The sequence below is a fragment of the Rhipicephalus sanguineus genome, chromosome 1, assembly GCF_013339695.2.
Source record: "Rhipicephalus sanguineus isolate Rsan-2018 chromosome 1, BIME_Rsan_1.4, whole genome shotgun sequence".
NCBI classification, from domain to species: Eukaryota; Metazoa; Arthropoda; class Arachnida; order Ixodida; family Ixodidae; genus Rhipicephalus; species Rhipicephalus sanguineus.
Window position 1 is genome coordinate 158,326,018 of NC_051176.1, and position 16,969 is coordinate 158,342,986.

Genomic DNA, 16,969 nt, shown 5'->3' on the forward strand with positions numbered 1-16,969 from the left:
TGAAAGGAATTATATGCCATGAAATAAAAATGAGCAATGTGTGTGTCTCAAATAATGGATGGCTCATGCACCAAGGGTCTTATTTGCATTCCATAATGTGAAATGTGCTACTCGGTACCTATGCCTCACGTTTAATTAATGCTAAATAGTATTATTTTGTAGTGCGCTTTGTGGGATCGAGGTGCTTATTCTTGCACCTTATCACAGCATGGCAAGAAAGCTTTATTGTAGTGATCTTCGTGCCCACCAGGAAAGCTTCATTGATCTTACGTCACCTTTGCACAGGATGCATGCGTCTGACTAGTGATTACCTAGGTATTGAGAAGAGAGCAACAACTTGAATCTAAACAGCCCAGAGAAGCTAGAGAAGCTCTGACCATGTACTATTATTATGTTTTAATGGCTTGTTCCGCTTTCAAAACAATTATTTTCACAAGCTCTACAAAACACTAACACGCTTGCATTCACATTTAATTTGGTCAGAACAGGCATTAGTTTCCTAAAAGGCATTTTTAGGGTTTCAGAGACCGTAACTCTCTTAAACTTATAAAAAGGTTTTGTTTCTTTCACCCATTTCATTTTTCCTTTTTTAGTTAGTACTACTTTGTGGCTTGTGCATCATAGTCGTTGCATCTTTTGTGTCAGTAAACCTAACGTAACTATTCAAATAGTTTTAGGTTTCACAAGAAAAATATAGCATATGTATAAATGCATTGTAGGATATTTCTCTTTCTCTCTTCATATGCATTCTAGTCTGTTACTGGTACTTAGACATAGTCACTCCTTGTTATAATTAAATGATTTACAGCAGAGTATTGTATGTAATGAAGTAATTGTAATTGCTAGAGCTGTGCGAATAGCAAAATTTTGGGTGCGAAGCGAATTCGAATACTGAAGTGTGAGTGCGAATCGAATCGAATATTTCTCGAATATTTCTAGAATATTTTTCGAATACTTCGAAGCAAAATTGCAGAAAAAAGTTAGAGAGGATTCCTAAACATATTCTTATGAGATAGCAACATGAAAGTGTTTCTTTTCACTAGGTTGATGAAGCATTGATGGGGAGGTGTTCCATAGTTGTCTTATCAAGAATGAGGCAATGTAGAGGCCGAATTGTATTTATGTACATGATTTGATGCAACCAAAGTGTTGCCGACAACACTTTACACGTGATAGGCAAAGATGCCATTTCCTCAGCCTCTCCTCCTCATTCAACTTCTGTGGAAGCCCAATTGATGTGGCGGACAAGGGTCTGCTCCCTTCAAGTCCGGGGTTCCCAATCTGCCTCGTGGACGTCAATATATAAGAACATCTGAAATTTTGGATGCTAAAAAGCTTTGGCTTACGATTTTTCGGACTTCCTGCCCAAATTTCAGGTCCAAAACAGCATTAATGGAGCCCCCACCTCTGCCACATCTTTTATCTCCATGTTCGAACCAGCGTTTTCTTGAGTTAGTACATTTGCGACCGTAGCGAAGCTTGAAAGGCAGCTTTGCCGCAATACCAGGGTGTGATGAGGTGAAGCATATTGAAAATCTAGGGACTACTTCCAATCTGATGTTGAGTGTGTCTTCGCAAAGTTCGACCGTAAGGGAGCTTGAAAGGCAGCTTTGCCGCAATACCAGGGTGTGGTGAGGCGAAGCATATTGAAAATCTAGGGACCACTTCCAATCGGACGTTGACTGTGCCTTGGCAAAGTTCAACCGTAACGGTCTTAAAAGGCAGCTTTGCCGCAATACGAGAGTGTAATGAGGTGAAGCATATTGAAAATCTGAAGGGGTCACTTTCAATCGGACGTTGACTATTTGTTTTTGGGAAGTTCGAATAGTTCGAATAGTAAAATTCCAGTGTGAATCGAATCGAATAGCAAACACTATTCGAAAAATATTCGAAATTTCGAATATTCGCACACCCCTAGTAATTACCCACGAAATTCCTATAGAGGTACATGTATGTTATACCTTGTTTTTATGAGGTAAAATTGTTGTGTCAGTGGATATAACAAAACAAATTAGTCTCCAAATTTAGGAAATCCTCATGCTTTCACGTTGACTACATCGTTTTCCACAAATGCTACTGAGCGCTTGTGCGGCTGGATGAGGCCTCCAAGATTGTATTCTCTCCCAGCAAGGCCTCCTTGGTAGCCTTGTTTGGAACTCAACTCAGATGTTCACAAGGTAGACATCCCAATTGCAGCACAAGCTCTGAATGCGGTGGATTTGTTACGTTGCTTCATCACTCACGATGGCAGCGGGAATGGGCTGAAGGAATGGCCACAGCAAAGAGCTCAATCATTCATCTAAAGAAGACTCAGCAGAAGACAACAGACACTTTTGCAGATGTTGTTATTCTTAGTGTCTTGAATTCATTCGATAAAATTTCGTCTTGCCTGATAAAAGATTATAAGGTTCCTATTCATTGATGCCATTGTTGTTTTCACTGAAATTTGTGTAAAAATGTTTGTGTTCAGATCAACACCACACTCAGCAGTTGCAAAAAAAAAAACCCAGGCCAGTACTTTTCATGCAGTTTTGGTTACTTACTTTAGTGCTGCCACCTATAGGGAAAGGGAAAATGTGGAAGTGCACACTTGTGACAGCTTCCAAAAGATACTACTCAATGTTCACCAAGAAAATGAATTCGGGCAGTTTAAAAAGCCTTGGAGCACACCTTGTAACATCAGAACAGAGTTGTGGTTCTCTGATAGCAAGGGGTGCGACTGCAAAAGGTTGATGCATAGGTGCCTAGATATTGCACTGAAATGCCCGGAACATCTTATTCGTTTTTTCGCTTATTTGCCCCACTTAATATGTTTTGTAGGCTTCCTTATGACAAAGGTGTTCATGTGACTGTTTACAGGCCCCACAGCCTGAGCAGGAGTTCACTGAAAGGGCGTTGGCTGTGCTGCATCAGCAGAATCAGCTCCTGTGCAACCACCCCAACTCCAGTTTGTACAACTCTATACGAGGGTTAGTGGAAATGGATGGCTACTACCTGGAAAGTGAGCCTTGCCTTGTCTGCAACAACCCCGAGGTGGCTTACGCAAACATAAAACTGTCTGCCATAAAGGTTGACTCGCGCTTCACCACTTCCACCCAGATTGTCAAACTGGTTGGCTCACACACAGTGTCGCGCATTGTTCTGCGTATTGGAGACTTGAAGCGAAGCAAAATGGTGCGAGCCATTAATATCTACTACAACAATCGTTCAGTACAGTCAGTTGTGGAGCTGAAGAACAGACCTGCCATGTGGCATCGTGCCAAACGCTGTTCCTTGGCTGCAGGCCAGACTGAGCTCAAAATGGACTTCCCACTTCCTATTGTGGCATGCAACCTTATGATAGAGTATGCAGACTTCTATGAAAACGTTCAGGCATCATCGGAGACGCTGCAGTGCCCACGCTGCAGTGCCTCTGTTCCAGCCAGCCCTGGTGTGTGTGCCAATTGTGGAGAGAATGTATTTCAGTGCCACAAGTGCCGTGCTATAAACTATGATGAGAAGGACCCATTCTTGTGCAATTCCTGTGGCTTCTGCAAGTATGCCAAGTTTGACTACACCTTGACTGCCAAGCCTTGCTGTGCCGTTGACCCCATTGAGGGTGAGGAGGACCGTAAAAAGGCGGTGGCCTCCATCAATGCACTGCTTGAAAAAGCTGACAAAGTGTACCGACAGCTTATGGCCCACAAGCCGACGTTGGAGCTGCTGCTTCTCAAGGTTAGTTGACCTAGGAGTGGGGCACAAGCAGTGAAGATGCATTTTGCCTTTCTTCTAGAATTCTTTCTATCATGAGCATGTATCATGAGCTGGAGAAACGTAGTTCTTTGGCAGTTGTATGGTCTGAAGTAGTTAAAAGCAGTCTTCAAGCTGATGAACTTTTAAACTGCTAGTTTGTATACATGATTATCCTGTTTGCGTGTGTGCAAATTACAGACATCACACTTAAGATCATAGTGCTGTTTGGATAATTCAAGCCACATGCTTAGCCTTCGCGTATTGCTGTTGTAGAAATTTTCGGAGATAGCCACGTGTACAGTAATTGGGGTGTATTAATGCTGCAGTTGTAATTATTTTCATTCATGTGATCATTTATTCATATTTTATGGGTTATTACTTTTTCTCTCACAATATATGAATGAAACGTTAATAATTAGGAGATATAGTTCTAGGAAGCTGTTGCTAGGGCTGTATCATATCAGATACATGTATTTTAAATACTATTCTAGATAACTCTTTGGGTATGTTGTATCTGTCATTATATATTGTATCACACCAATGGCGCCACCATGCTGTTTCAAGTCGTGCGACTAAAGAAAAACTATTTGCTAAGCTAGCCTATATCATGACAGCTTTTGCTCAAGTGTCTATGCATTAGTTTTAGAGTCCAGCCATTTTCTACTATATATATTTTCTACCAGCAGGTTTCTTTCTTTTAGTTTTCCTATTACTGTATTTTACTATTTTAGTTTACTATTAGGGTAGTGTGGCAACTGAAAAACCCCTAATTATCAGCTGTTGCTTCTTTGTCTGTTGTAAAGTCACTGCTCTCCTCCTCTCTGTGAAGCCTTTTCCTTGTCCGAGGGATGCAAAGTGGGATAGCACCAGTGCATTGCATACCTTTCCAGTGCAAACCTTAAATTTGAACCATGACAGGTGGACAACACCACGATTCTGACAAAAAAGCAACATCCACTGGTGTGCTGTTTGTCGTCTGTCATTGCTCTGTTCATCCACTGTCAAAATTGCACTGAGATTCACCTGTTATGCAAGATCAGCTAGCCCAAATTTCCATTTTAGAGTCTGCATCTACCTAAAATTGCTTGCACATTAAACCAACGTTTTAAATGTAATATATTTAGAAATTTTGATTCATGGGCCTAAGATATTACTGAAAGTACTAATACATTCGATATGCCTCTTCACATGTACCGCAGTTTTCATGCTAATTTCATTTAAATGTTCTCGTCACAATATTGATAAATTTTTTACTGGATATGAACAGTTGCATGATTTGCATTGGTAAAATGAAGACTGCACTAAGAACGTGCAGTTTTCGAGTGATCATTCTTTTAGCCAACCAATGCTTCTTGGGGCATATTGCTTGGTAAAACATGATGAATGAAAATAGCGCAAAAAAACGTAGGACGGGACGAAGAAAGCTACAGGACAAGCGCATACTAAGAACTGAACTTTTATTAGAAAAAAACGAAAATATATAGGATGTGCGCCTGCATAGGGACCAGACGGCACGTGAGCTCGTTGAAGCCTTCTTAATTTTGAAAGCTGGAGATAACTGTGTTATCAAGGCAGAGATAAGGTACCTGGATGCGCACATCTGAGGGTTTTGGTTCTGTTCGTGGTGAACATGTGGTTTTGTGCTTCCTATATATTTTCGTTTTTGTCTAATAGAAGTTCAGTTCTTAGTATGTGCTTGTCCTCTAGCTTTCTTCGTCTCATCCTACATTTTTTCGCACTATTTTCCTTTCATCATGAATTACCAACTCGCCCAATGTTCTATTCTTCTAAGTTGTTTGGTACTTTCAGGTTCAGGAGCAGGGCCTGGTAGACAGGGCTCTGGAAGAGGAAGCAGCTGCTGCAGCAGGTGCAGCAGCAGGCACAGCTAGCACAGGGACAGCCTCAGCAACACCAGCAAGCACTGGTTCTGCATCAGGGTCAACATCCAGCATGGTGAACAGGTCCATACAACAACTTGCCCAGAAGTACTGCTCTGAGTGCAAAACCTCCTTTGATGAGCTCAGCAAGATTGTTCAGAAGGTAATTTCAAACTTCTTTCAAAAAATCCTTAAACGAAGATGGTTTAGAATAAACTTTTTCAAGAGTCAACATTCCTAATAAAATATGGGTGTCGATAGTAAATTTTTCTTAAAGGGCCCCTTCAACACTTTTTTCAGCATGATCAGAAAAAGCTGCAGATCACTAGTCAAGGCTCCTGAGAACATGTGAGCGATACATTATAACGCAGCACGCGGCCTGGAATATACAATTCTCAGTCAGCCAGAAAACGCTCTCTCTTCTCTCGACAAGTGATGCCATAAGCCTTAACGACAGCACCATAAACTAGGGGTGTGCGAATATTCGAAATTTCGAATATTTTTCGAATAGTGTTTGCTATTCGATTCGATTCGCACTGGAATTTTACTATTCGAACTATTCGAACTTCCCAAAAACAAATACAGTGAAACCTCGGTGATACGAATCTCACGGGACCACCAAAAATATTCGTATCATCCGAAATTCGTATCAACAGAAAGCATGGAAAATTAAAATGCGACAAAAGAAAGCTGGCGTACATTTTCGTTTATTGTTTTTCAGGGCCGCAGCAACGTCAGGAAGGACCCTGAATGATTGTCAGTTAAGTTTTTAGATGTCGGCAATCATACAAGCACTGTAAATATATGGCCCGTACGCGCGTATTTAATTAATGAACCAGGTACGTTGTGACCCGCGACAGCAGTAGCCCCTCCCAAATTTTAGTATGTTTTTTTGCATGACATCGGAGTACCGCAGCGAAAGTAACGAAAGAAACGCTTTGACGCGATGGATCAAGGCCACAAAATTACAGAACCACGGTCCTGTGTTACGATTTTGTTATCGCGGAGGTGTTGCGGATGTTTTTTGGGAGATTTACGGCCGTGCCCGCAGAAGAGCGACCTCAACGGTCGTGTATGTTGACGTTGTGACAGGCACGTAGCCAGAATTTTTTTTCGGGGGGGGGGGGGGGGGGGGGGTTTGAAAAGAAAGCATGGCGCTAATGTCCTCTGTAATCTAAACAGGAAGGCACACGGAGGCACATAAGAGCCTCAAAGATCCGCGCACACAGTATCGCAGGCCGTGACGCGCCTCTGAAGGTTTATTCTGACCGTAAGAAACGTGTTTTTTTTTTTTTTACACCGTGATTTTGACGATTTGGCGGGGCGGCGCGCATGTCCACGCTTGCGTTGCCGCGTTCGCACGTGCTTGGCTCGCCTTCCTCTACAGCGCGGAAAGCACCTCTTCGTACCTGGGCGGTAGGCGTACGTTCGTATCAAACGTCGCTGGGTGAAAATCGGTTCGCAACAACCGTACTCCATTACATTGCAGGCCAATGGGCCTTGGCCGGGACCAACGAAAAATTCGTATCACCCCGAAATTCGTATGAGCCGTGATCGTATCACCGAGGTTTCACTGTACAGTCAACGTCCGATTGAAAGTGACCCCTTCAGATTTTTAATATGCTTCACCTCATTACATTTTCGTATTGCGGCAAAGCTGCCTTTTAAGCTCCGTTACGGTCGAACTTAGCCAAGACACAGTCATCGTCCGATTAAATGTGGTCCCTAGATTTTTTAATATGCTTCATCTTATCACACCCCCGTATTGCGGCAAAGCTACCTTTCAAGCTCCGTTACGGTCGAGCTTGGCCAAAAGACAGTCAACGTCCGATTGGAAGTGGTCCCTAATTTTTAATATGCTTCACCTCATCACCCCGTATTGCGGCAAAGCTGCCTTTCAAGCTCCGTTACGGTCGAACTTGGCCAAGAGACAGTCAACGTCCGATTGGAAGTGGTCCCTAGATTTTTAATACGCTTCACCTTATCATACCCCCGTATTGCGGCAAAGCTTCCTTTCAAGCTCCGCTACGGTCGCAAATGTATTAACTCAAGAAAACGCTGGTTCCCACATGGAGATGAAAGATGTGGCAGAGGTGGGAGCTCAATTAATGCTGTTTTGGACCTGAAATTTGGGCAGGAAGTCCGAAAAATCGGACGCCGAAACTTTTTAGCATCCAAAATTTCAGATGTTCTTATATATCGACGTCTAAGAGGCAGATTTGGAACTCCGGACTTGAAGGGAGCACACCCTTGTCCGCCACATCAGTTGGGCTTCCACATAAGTTGAAAGAGGAGGAGAGGCTGAGATAATGGCATTTTTGCCTATCACGTGTAAAGTGTTGTCGGCAACCCTTTGGTTGCACCAAATCTGTACATAAATACAATTCGGCCTCTACATTGCCCCATTATTGATAAGACAACTATGAAACACCACCCCGCCAGCGCTTCATCAACCTAGTGAAAAGAAGCGCTTCATGTTGCTATCTCATGAGAACATACTTAGGGATTCTCTGCAACTTTTTTCTGTAATTTCACTTCAAAGTATTCGAAAAATGTTTGAGAAATATTCGAAAATTATTCGAAAATTATTCGATTCGATTCGCACTCAATCTTTATTATTCGAATTTGCTTCGCACCCAAAATTTTGCTATTCGCACAGCTCTACCATAAACCCAACATCCACAGCCATTGACTTATTTGAGCATCGTGAGCTGCATAGTTACCGCGGCCACCGTGGGATGTTGCCACGTGCCTGCGCGCGCACTCGCGATCACCCTGAAAGTAAGCCGCGTGTCCGAAGGAAAAAAAAGCACTCAAGGTCATGGTGTGCGCTGACGAACGGATGGCGCTTCTTGCCCTCCTGTCGTCCCCTCCCTGTGTAGCTTTCAGTGCACCCACTGGTACGAAAGGAGAGAGAAAGCACTTGAAGCATGCGACAAATGCCTCTAACTCCGCTTGTACTTGACGGATTCTAAAAGTTTTTGCGGTAGTCGATTCGTGAGGCAATAAACTCTCTTAAAGGGACCGACAACCAATTTTCATGGTACCTATTTTCTTCAGCGCAACGGAAAGCGCACTGGTCAGAGTGTCTAATCACGGAATGGTAACATGGAAAACGCTACGAAACATTTGTCATCAGAATGTTTCCATCTGCGGCGAATATGAAGTCATACACACACGTGACAACACATGCTGCAAACAGTGAGTGCGAGACCTTCGAACGCAGTGGTTTACTGCATATGCGTGCACTCCGCGCGCATGCGCCGCAACTCGACATGGTCTACTGGCGGCCGCGAAGGCAGCGCCACTTCTCTCTGTGCAGCACCTTTTCCTCATAAGAAGCACAGAATTGAGTGGGGCTGGATACTAATGTATATACTCTAACTTTGAGGAATAAATATGGCACGCATGACATCATCAGACTACGTACAACAAAGTGATAGACTTCATAATTCAGCTTCAAGGCTCTTCCGCTATGCTGCGCGACATACACGTTTTTGTTACTTTTACACACAATTTAAAAATAGAAATCCTACTCACAACGCAAAAAGGATGCTGGAATCTGTCACTATATTTGACGATCTTTTCATTTATACCAGGATCTAATCTCACGTTCTGGCCAGTTGTCGGTCCCTTTAATGAAGCCATTTGATGATTACTTGGAAAAGTGTTGCAGGGCTTCTTTAATGCATGAAAATTAAATTGGATTCGTGCCTTATAAAAAAATAGTCTTCAGTTGCAATTCAATAATTCTTATTAATGTGGGAACCAATACGTTTCCAGATTGCTCTTTTACCATCTCCAATCTACCTGCATGTGTATGTATGTATGGGCACGCACATGTGCATACAGGCTTTTTAAAAATATATGTACACCATCCAGCCCAAGGGTCAACCCTTTGAGGGTCGATTTTTTTTTTCGCGAAATGCGTCCCCCAGTGTGTATTTTTTTATTGCTTAATTAAATTCTTCAGAGGAATCAATTTAAGAAAGATATTGTCGAAAATCTTTTGGGGTGACCGTAAAGTGACAAAAAAGTCATTTGTGTTGTTACATACACGTGGTTTATTAGTGAGTAACAGCAAGGTAAATTCTATCAAAAAAAACATATACGACTGTTAAAAAATTATGCGTTGAAATAAACGTCTGTAGTTCACAGACGTACAAAAATAAGTGCATGAAGCAGCGTTAAGTAGAAACACGGGAGAAAAGCCACTTTTGATCCAGTCTGCATCTGATCGAATCTGTGCATGCTTTTGAGGTATCATTCACTCATCAACGTCCGAGTCTTAACTCGTTAGTAACTCCTCGTATGACAGGCTCACATTTACTGAATCAGATTCTGATTCGGCAGTCGAGTGGCGATTCCTCCGAATCACTGCTAGACTCACTTGCAGCAGAGAAACTGGTGTGCACTTCCATGCGCAAGCAAACTGCACGAGTGAGCGCACTGAAGAAAACCGTGTAGTTGTGAGTGCGTCTGGAAAGCAAAAACAAGTCTGAAACCTATAGTAATCATTTGTCTTATCGCCAACGAGACGGAAGCGGTTTTTGTGAGTCCCCGGAACAGGAAACGTAACCACAGCGGCATCATTTCCGTCACATCACAGCGCCTGCACGGAAACCGGCGTAATCGCGTACCGAAAAGCAATAAACAAGAGAGTAACAAATCAGCCACCTTTTGAAAGATTCTAAACCAGAAAGCCATCAGTTTTGCGGGTGCAATAAGCGAGAACCCACCGAAGCACGAAACCGAAACTAGCTGGCGCGCCGCTGTAGTAAAGCATTAAAAAAAAAACGGAGAGACATCGGCCCAAAAAACATTCCATGCTTTCCCTCAGTGTGACAGCACATGCCTAGCAAGAGAAATGATCGAAAAAGGCGTGCGTTTTAAACATACAGAAATGACGTGCATACACGTCTTTGACTGTCTTGTGGCTGTTAGCGGATGACGCACATGTGAGTCTCTGACCCCCAATGGGTTAACCTGGTCTGCAGAGCTTTTAGTTTGAATATGCTGTCTTAATGCAATGATCCACATAAGTTTGCAATTTGCCGTAATAGTGTTCAGTGTCTATATGGCATTGGGTGCTGACCCATCACAGCGGCTTAGTAGCTATGGCTTAGTAGCTGTGGCTCTCTGCTGCTGAGTTCGAGGTTGCGAGGCTGAAATTTCTTACTGGAATGGAAAAAAAAACTCGTATACACCATGGTTTCAGTGTGCTTTAAAGAACTCAGGCAATCAATTAATTAGGAGTGTCTCCCATAATTGCAACCAGCTGTGTAGTTTTGGGACGTCTACTAAACTTTAGTTTATGGGGGCATGCTAGGCTGATTAGTCAACTTTTGAACTACTGTACTAATTTTGATGAAAATTTCAGGGATGGCTTATCTTCTTATTAAAACATGTTCTAAATTTCAGCACCCTAGCACAAATACTAAAATCTTATAGCTGTGATAATGATCAATCAGGCATGCCAACTTAGGAAAACTATCACTTCAAAAAAAAAATGTAAATATTGCTGCGGACAGCCATCAAAAGACGATTAGGCGAAGACGACGACGACGATTCGGAGACTGTTGTGTGCCGCTGCCTTGCCCGAGCACTCTCCTGTAAATACACTTGTTTACAGCCTCTAGTCTTCGTCTCTTCACGTAACATTTTGGTGGACGTGCTGGGTACCTCCCTTCGTCACGAAGCTTCGCAGTGGACGCCACCTTGAGCCTTCGAACATGGCTCTGGAAAATGCGCCGACCACTCCGGCTCCAACACCTGCCGCCAACGCGACGTACATCAACGTCACCGCTCCTCGTGACCCTGGTGTTTTCTCTGGCGCCAATGGGCAAGACGTCGACAAGTGGCTCAGCCTTTACGAACGCGTCAGCACAGGTAACCGGTGGGACCCTACTCTCATGCTTGCCAATGTGCTATTCTACCTCGACGGCACCCCGCGAGTGTGGTATGAGACGCATGATACTGAGCTGACAAGTTGGGATCTCTTCAAAGAGAAGATACGAGAGTTGTTCGGCAACCCTGACGGTCACCAGCTCGCTGCGAAGAAGGCGTTGTCGACCCGCGCGCAGACGTCAACAGAGCCGTACGTCATGTACATCCAAGACGTCTTGGCTCTCTGCCGTGCAGTTGACTCGCACATGACGGAACAGGATAAGGTTGCTCACATTCTCAAGGGTATCGCTGATGATGCGTTCAACCTGCTCGTGTTCAATAACGTGTGCACTGTTGATGCGGTCATCAAAGAATGCCGGCGCCTGGAACTCGCTAAAAGCAAGCGCATTCTTCCGCAGTTTGCTCGCTTGCCTAACACCGCGCCGACGTCGTCCTGTGCCGATCTTCCCCGTTCAACAAGCAACGATGCCAACGTTACCCGAATTGTGCGACGAGAAATTGAAGCTGCTTATCCAGCTACCTGCGAGCCCAGCACCTGCTCTCCCCCTGCAGTTCCGGTTTCGATGATCCAGGCAGTTGTCCGTCAGGAGATTGCAAGCATGGGACTCCACTCTGTCTGCTCCGTAAATCACGTGGACTCTCGGCCGTATCCTCCGACTGCACCCTCTTCACCGACCCAGTTCCAACCACGTTTCCGCAACGCTGAATGGCGCACTGCTGACGACAGGCCCATCTGTTTCATCTGCCACCGGATTGGACACATCTCTCGGCATTGTCGCAATCGCTGGAACTCTCCTGCACAGCACACGTACACTGGCTACAACCGCGCCTATGGCTCTTACCGTCCCTCTACAGCACGTGCCGATCACGCTGCCACTGAATCTGTTGCTCCTAGCCGCCCGTACTCACGCTCACCTTCGCCCCTACGCCGGCAGTCCCGCTCACCCCAGCCTCGTCGCTCCAATTCGCCAAGCTTCAACGCACGCTCCCACCCGGAAAACTAGATGATGCAGCGCCCGGAGGTGCCGCTGCATTGCTCCCTACGCTGCCAAATCCTCTACTGACCCTTTCGACCAATATGAACCTCATTGAAGTCCACATCGACGGTGTTCCTGTTCGTGCTCTAATCGACACGGGAGCCCATTTATCTGTGATGAGCGCTAGTCTTCGGACTCGCCTGAAGAAAGTTCTCACACCAGCCGCGAAGCCAGTTGTCCGTGTCGCCGACGGCGGAACAGCTTGTGCAATTGGCATGTGTACAGCTCGAGTCGACATCGCCGATCGCTCTACCATCGTTGTTTTCACCGTACTCGCCCACTGCCCCCACGACGTCATTCTAGGCTTGGACTTCCTTTCTGCTCATTCGGCGCTCATAGACTGCTCTACCGGTACTCTCCACCTTGACCTTCCTCTTCCAGATCACCCTGCGCCGCCTCCCATTCGCCTAACCGCCGCAGACTTCGTTCGCTTACCACCCACAGCTCTGACCTACGTTGACTTGGTACCATCCTCACCCGTGCCCGACGGGGAGTACATTGCGACTCCTGTCAAGGATGTTCTTCTCTACCAGGGTATTACAGTGCCTCGTTCTGTATTATCTATTACATCCAATCGCACATGTTTGCCAGTGGTCAACTTTGGCTTGACAATGCAAGTGCTGCCACGAGGGATATCCTTGGCACATATCAGCGCCTTCGACGATCCCTCGATAGCATCAGTTACGTTGGAGGATGGTACTACCGAGCACACCGACCACTCGCGGTCCGCCGCATCTGTTCTCGACGACCTGAAAAGAATGATTGCGCCAGATCTACCCCCAAAGAATGCTGACGACCTCTACCGGGTTCTCTTTTCGTACCGCGATATTTTTGATCTTCATGACCGTCCTTTGGCACAAACTACGACCGTGAAACATCGCATAAATACTGGCGATGCCGCTCCTGTTCATAGGCGTCCGTATCGAGTGTCACACGCAGAGCGTCAAGTGATTCAGGCAGAAGTCAAGAAGATGCTCACCAAGAAAATCATCGAGCCATCATGCAGCCCATGGGCATCACCCGTTGTCTTAGTGAAAAAGAAAGATGGCTCGTGGCGATTCTGCGTGGACTACCGGCATCTCAACAAAGTAACAAAAAAGGACGTTTACCCCTTACCTCGTATTGACGACGCCCTTGACTGCCTACATGGTGCTCGCTACTTTTCGTCTATTGACCTACGCTCTGGCTATTGGCAGATCGCTGTGGATGATATGGACCGCGAGAAAACCGCTTTTGTCACACCTGATGGTCTTTATCAATTCAAGGTGATGCCATTCGGACTATGTAACGCACCGGCCACATTTGAACGCATGATGGACTCCCTCCTTCAAGGATTCAAGTGGTCCACATGTCTGTGCTACTTGGACGACGTTATTGTGTTCTCCCCCACTTTCGAGAGTCATCTAGAGCGCCTATCTGCAATCCTGCAAGTTTTTCGCCGAGCCGGTTTGCAACTTAACGCATCGAAGTGCCACTTTGGTCGTCGCCGGATTACCGTACTTGGCCACCTCGTTGATGCCAATGGAGTACAGCCGGACCCAGCCAAAATCCGCGCTGTTACGGATTTCCCGATCCCTAAGTGTGTTAAAGATGTACGCAGCTTCATTGGTTTATGCTCGTACTTCCGCCGCTTTGTGAAAAATTTCGCGGTCATAGCACGACCACTTACTGACCTTTTGAAAAAAGAGGTGCCATTTATATGGGGCGACGCCGAAGCTTCCGCGTTCGCTCATTTGATCCGGCTGCTTACAACGCCGCCCGTTCTGGCCCACTTTGATCCTTCTGCGCCGACTGAAGTTCGTACCGACGCCAGTGGGCACGGCATAGGCGCAGTACTAGCCCAACGACAGCACAGTACTGATCGCGTCATCGCCTATGCCAGCAGGCTCCTCACAACTTCGGAGCGCAACTACTCTATCACGGAACGTGAGTGTCTGGCCCTAGTTTGGGCGGTTGCGAAATTCCGCCCATACTTATACGGCCGATCCTTTTCAGTCGTAACGGACCACCACGCGCTCTGCTGGTTGTCCTCACTGAAGGACCCTACCGGACGACTTGGTCGCTGGGCGTTACGGCTTCAAGAATATTCTTATACTGTCATGTACAAGTCTGGTCGCCTGCACATGGACGCCGATTGCTTGTCCCGTTATCCGGTAGACGAGGCCGAAGACACCGACCACGACGCATCCAATGGCATCTTTTCTCTGTCTCCTTTCGAGAACATCGCAGACGAGCAGCAACGCGACCTTTCGCTGCGAGAACTCATCCACCGTCTGCAGACATCGCCCAATGACGCTTCAGTGCGCCACTTCGTTCTTCAGGATGGTGTCCTATACCGTCGTAACTTCCATCCAGACGGGCCGGAACTACTTCTAGTCATACCGAGACAATTACGCCGACCTGTTCTTTTTGAACTTCATGACGCTCCAACTGCAGGACACCTAGGTGTATCGCGCACGTACGACCGTATCCGCCGTCGCTTCTATTGGCCCGGTCTCCTCCGTTCTGTTCGACGCTACGTTTCTGCCTGTGATTCCTGTCAACGTCGCAAAACGCCCCAGATGTTCCCTGCTGGTCATCTCCAACCAATCGACGTTCCCGTAGAGCCGTTCTTCCGTGTTGGACTTGATCTTCTCGGCCCCTTTCCTACGTCATCCACCGGGAACAAATGGGTAGCCGTGGCGACTGATTACGCTACCCGATATGCCATCACGCGGGCTCTCCCCACCAGCTGCGCCACCGACGTCGCGGACTTTCTCTTACATGACATCATCTTGCTCCATGGTGCTCCACGACAGCTACTCACTGACCGTGGCCGTAACTTTCTCTCTAAAGTTATCGCCGACATTCTGCGTTCCTCCGCCACTCAGCACAAATTGACCACTTCATACCATCCGCAAACGAATGGTCTCACGGAGCGGTTCAACAGAACCCTCACGGATATGCTGTCGATGTACGTGTCGAATGACCACCATGACTGGGACATTGCTCTCCCTTACGTCACGTTCGCATACAATTCTTCTCGACACGCCACTGCCGGTTTTTCGCCGTTTTATCTATTGTACGGTCGTGAACCCACTCTGCCACTTGATACTGTTCTTCCTTCGGCTGCCACCCCAACTACCGAGTACGCACGTGATGCCATAGCACTTGCCGATCATGCGCGCCAACTTGCCCGTACTCGGCTGACTGCCTCGCAAGATACACAGCGACATTACTACGATGCCCGCCACCGCGACGCACAGTTCTCGCCTGGCGCGCTCGTGCTGCTCTGGTCGCCTTCCCGTCATGTTGGACTTTCGGAGAAGCTCCTGTCTAGATACACAGGACCCTACCGCGTCATCCGCCAAGTAACACCCGTGACCTACGAGATTACTCTGGTCAGTCCTCGTTCACCCTCTGCCGCGGTGTCAAGTGACATCGTGCACGTCAGTCGACTCAAGGCCTACTCCAGTGTATCTGACCCATAACTTTAAAAGCTCCGGGACGGCGCTTTTACCGCCGGGGGTCATGCTGCGGACAGCCATCAAAAGACGATTAGGCGAAGACGACGACGACGATTCGGAGACTGTTGTGTGCCGCTGCCTTGCCCGAGCACTCTCCTGTAAATACACTTGTTTACAGCCTCTAGTCTTCGTCTCTTCACGTAACAATATACTAATTGTTTATAATTATATGCCTTCTAGATGGTTTGTAGTGCAGGATAAAGCCAGCCACGTATTTTTATGGAGTTTCTGTAAAAATGTCATCACTCTAAAAGCAAAGTTCATGTTTTGCTTGTTGCTGCATGTGAGACATGTCATAATTTTTTGTGTTAGAAAATACTTAGGGATCAGAAAAGTACCTGATCTTGTTCCTGGCAAAATTTCAGCCTACAAACGATCTTGTAAGCAGCTACTGGTGAAGCATTTAGGAAATGATTGTCTTCCTAACATTCTTGTTCTCTCCAGAAGTGCAAACTGAGAAAAATGAGTTCAAAGATTTCACAACATGCTATTTATTAGAATGGCCAAAAAATTTAAGTGGCCTGCTGCATACGCAAGACCTTTCTCGTCAACACTGCACTGTTCTGTGACAATTGCATTCAATCGTTTTCTCTTTTTCGCAGCTTTTGAGCTTTAAATGTTCGTCACAACACGGTCCGTGTTGGTCACAACGCTGACCACCCACTGATCACAGTGAACTCGCAGAAAAAAGAACAGATAAGCCAAGTAGCACACAAACACAGCAAGATTTACTCAGAATTGGCACGAAACCTGCAGTGGATGGTCACATGATATGTTTCCGCCAATTCGAGCATCAGTTTCGGTTTGCCGGCGACTCTGCTGTTGCTGCGGCTAAAAATGTGCCTACTTAATGTATTTGTTTCTCCTCTGGTGTACTCTCGACAAAAAATATTCCGTGAATAAAAGGCAC

At 46.0% G+C, this 16,969-nt stretch overlaps 1 protein-coding gene across 1 annotated transcript in view; it reads left to right on the plus strand.

Annotated features, from left to right (window-relative positions):
- LOC119400896 (E3 ubiquitin-protein ligase UBR4) overlaps positions 1-16,969 on the plus strand; it is a gene marked incomplete at its 5' end in the record, with an annotated part of 438,348 nt that overhangs the window by 292,708 nt on the left and 128,671 nt on the right. Inside the window, 2 exon segments of the mRNA XM_037667804.1 lie at positions 2,860-3,714; positions 5,542-5,772. Coding sequence (XP_037523732.1) covers positions 2,860-3,714; positions 5,542-5,772 — 1,086 coding nt within the window.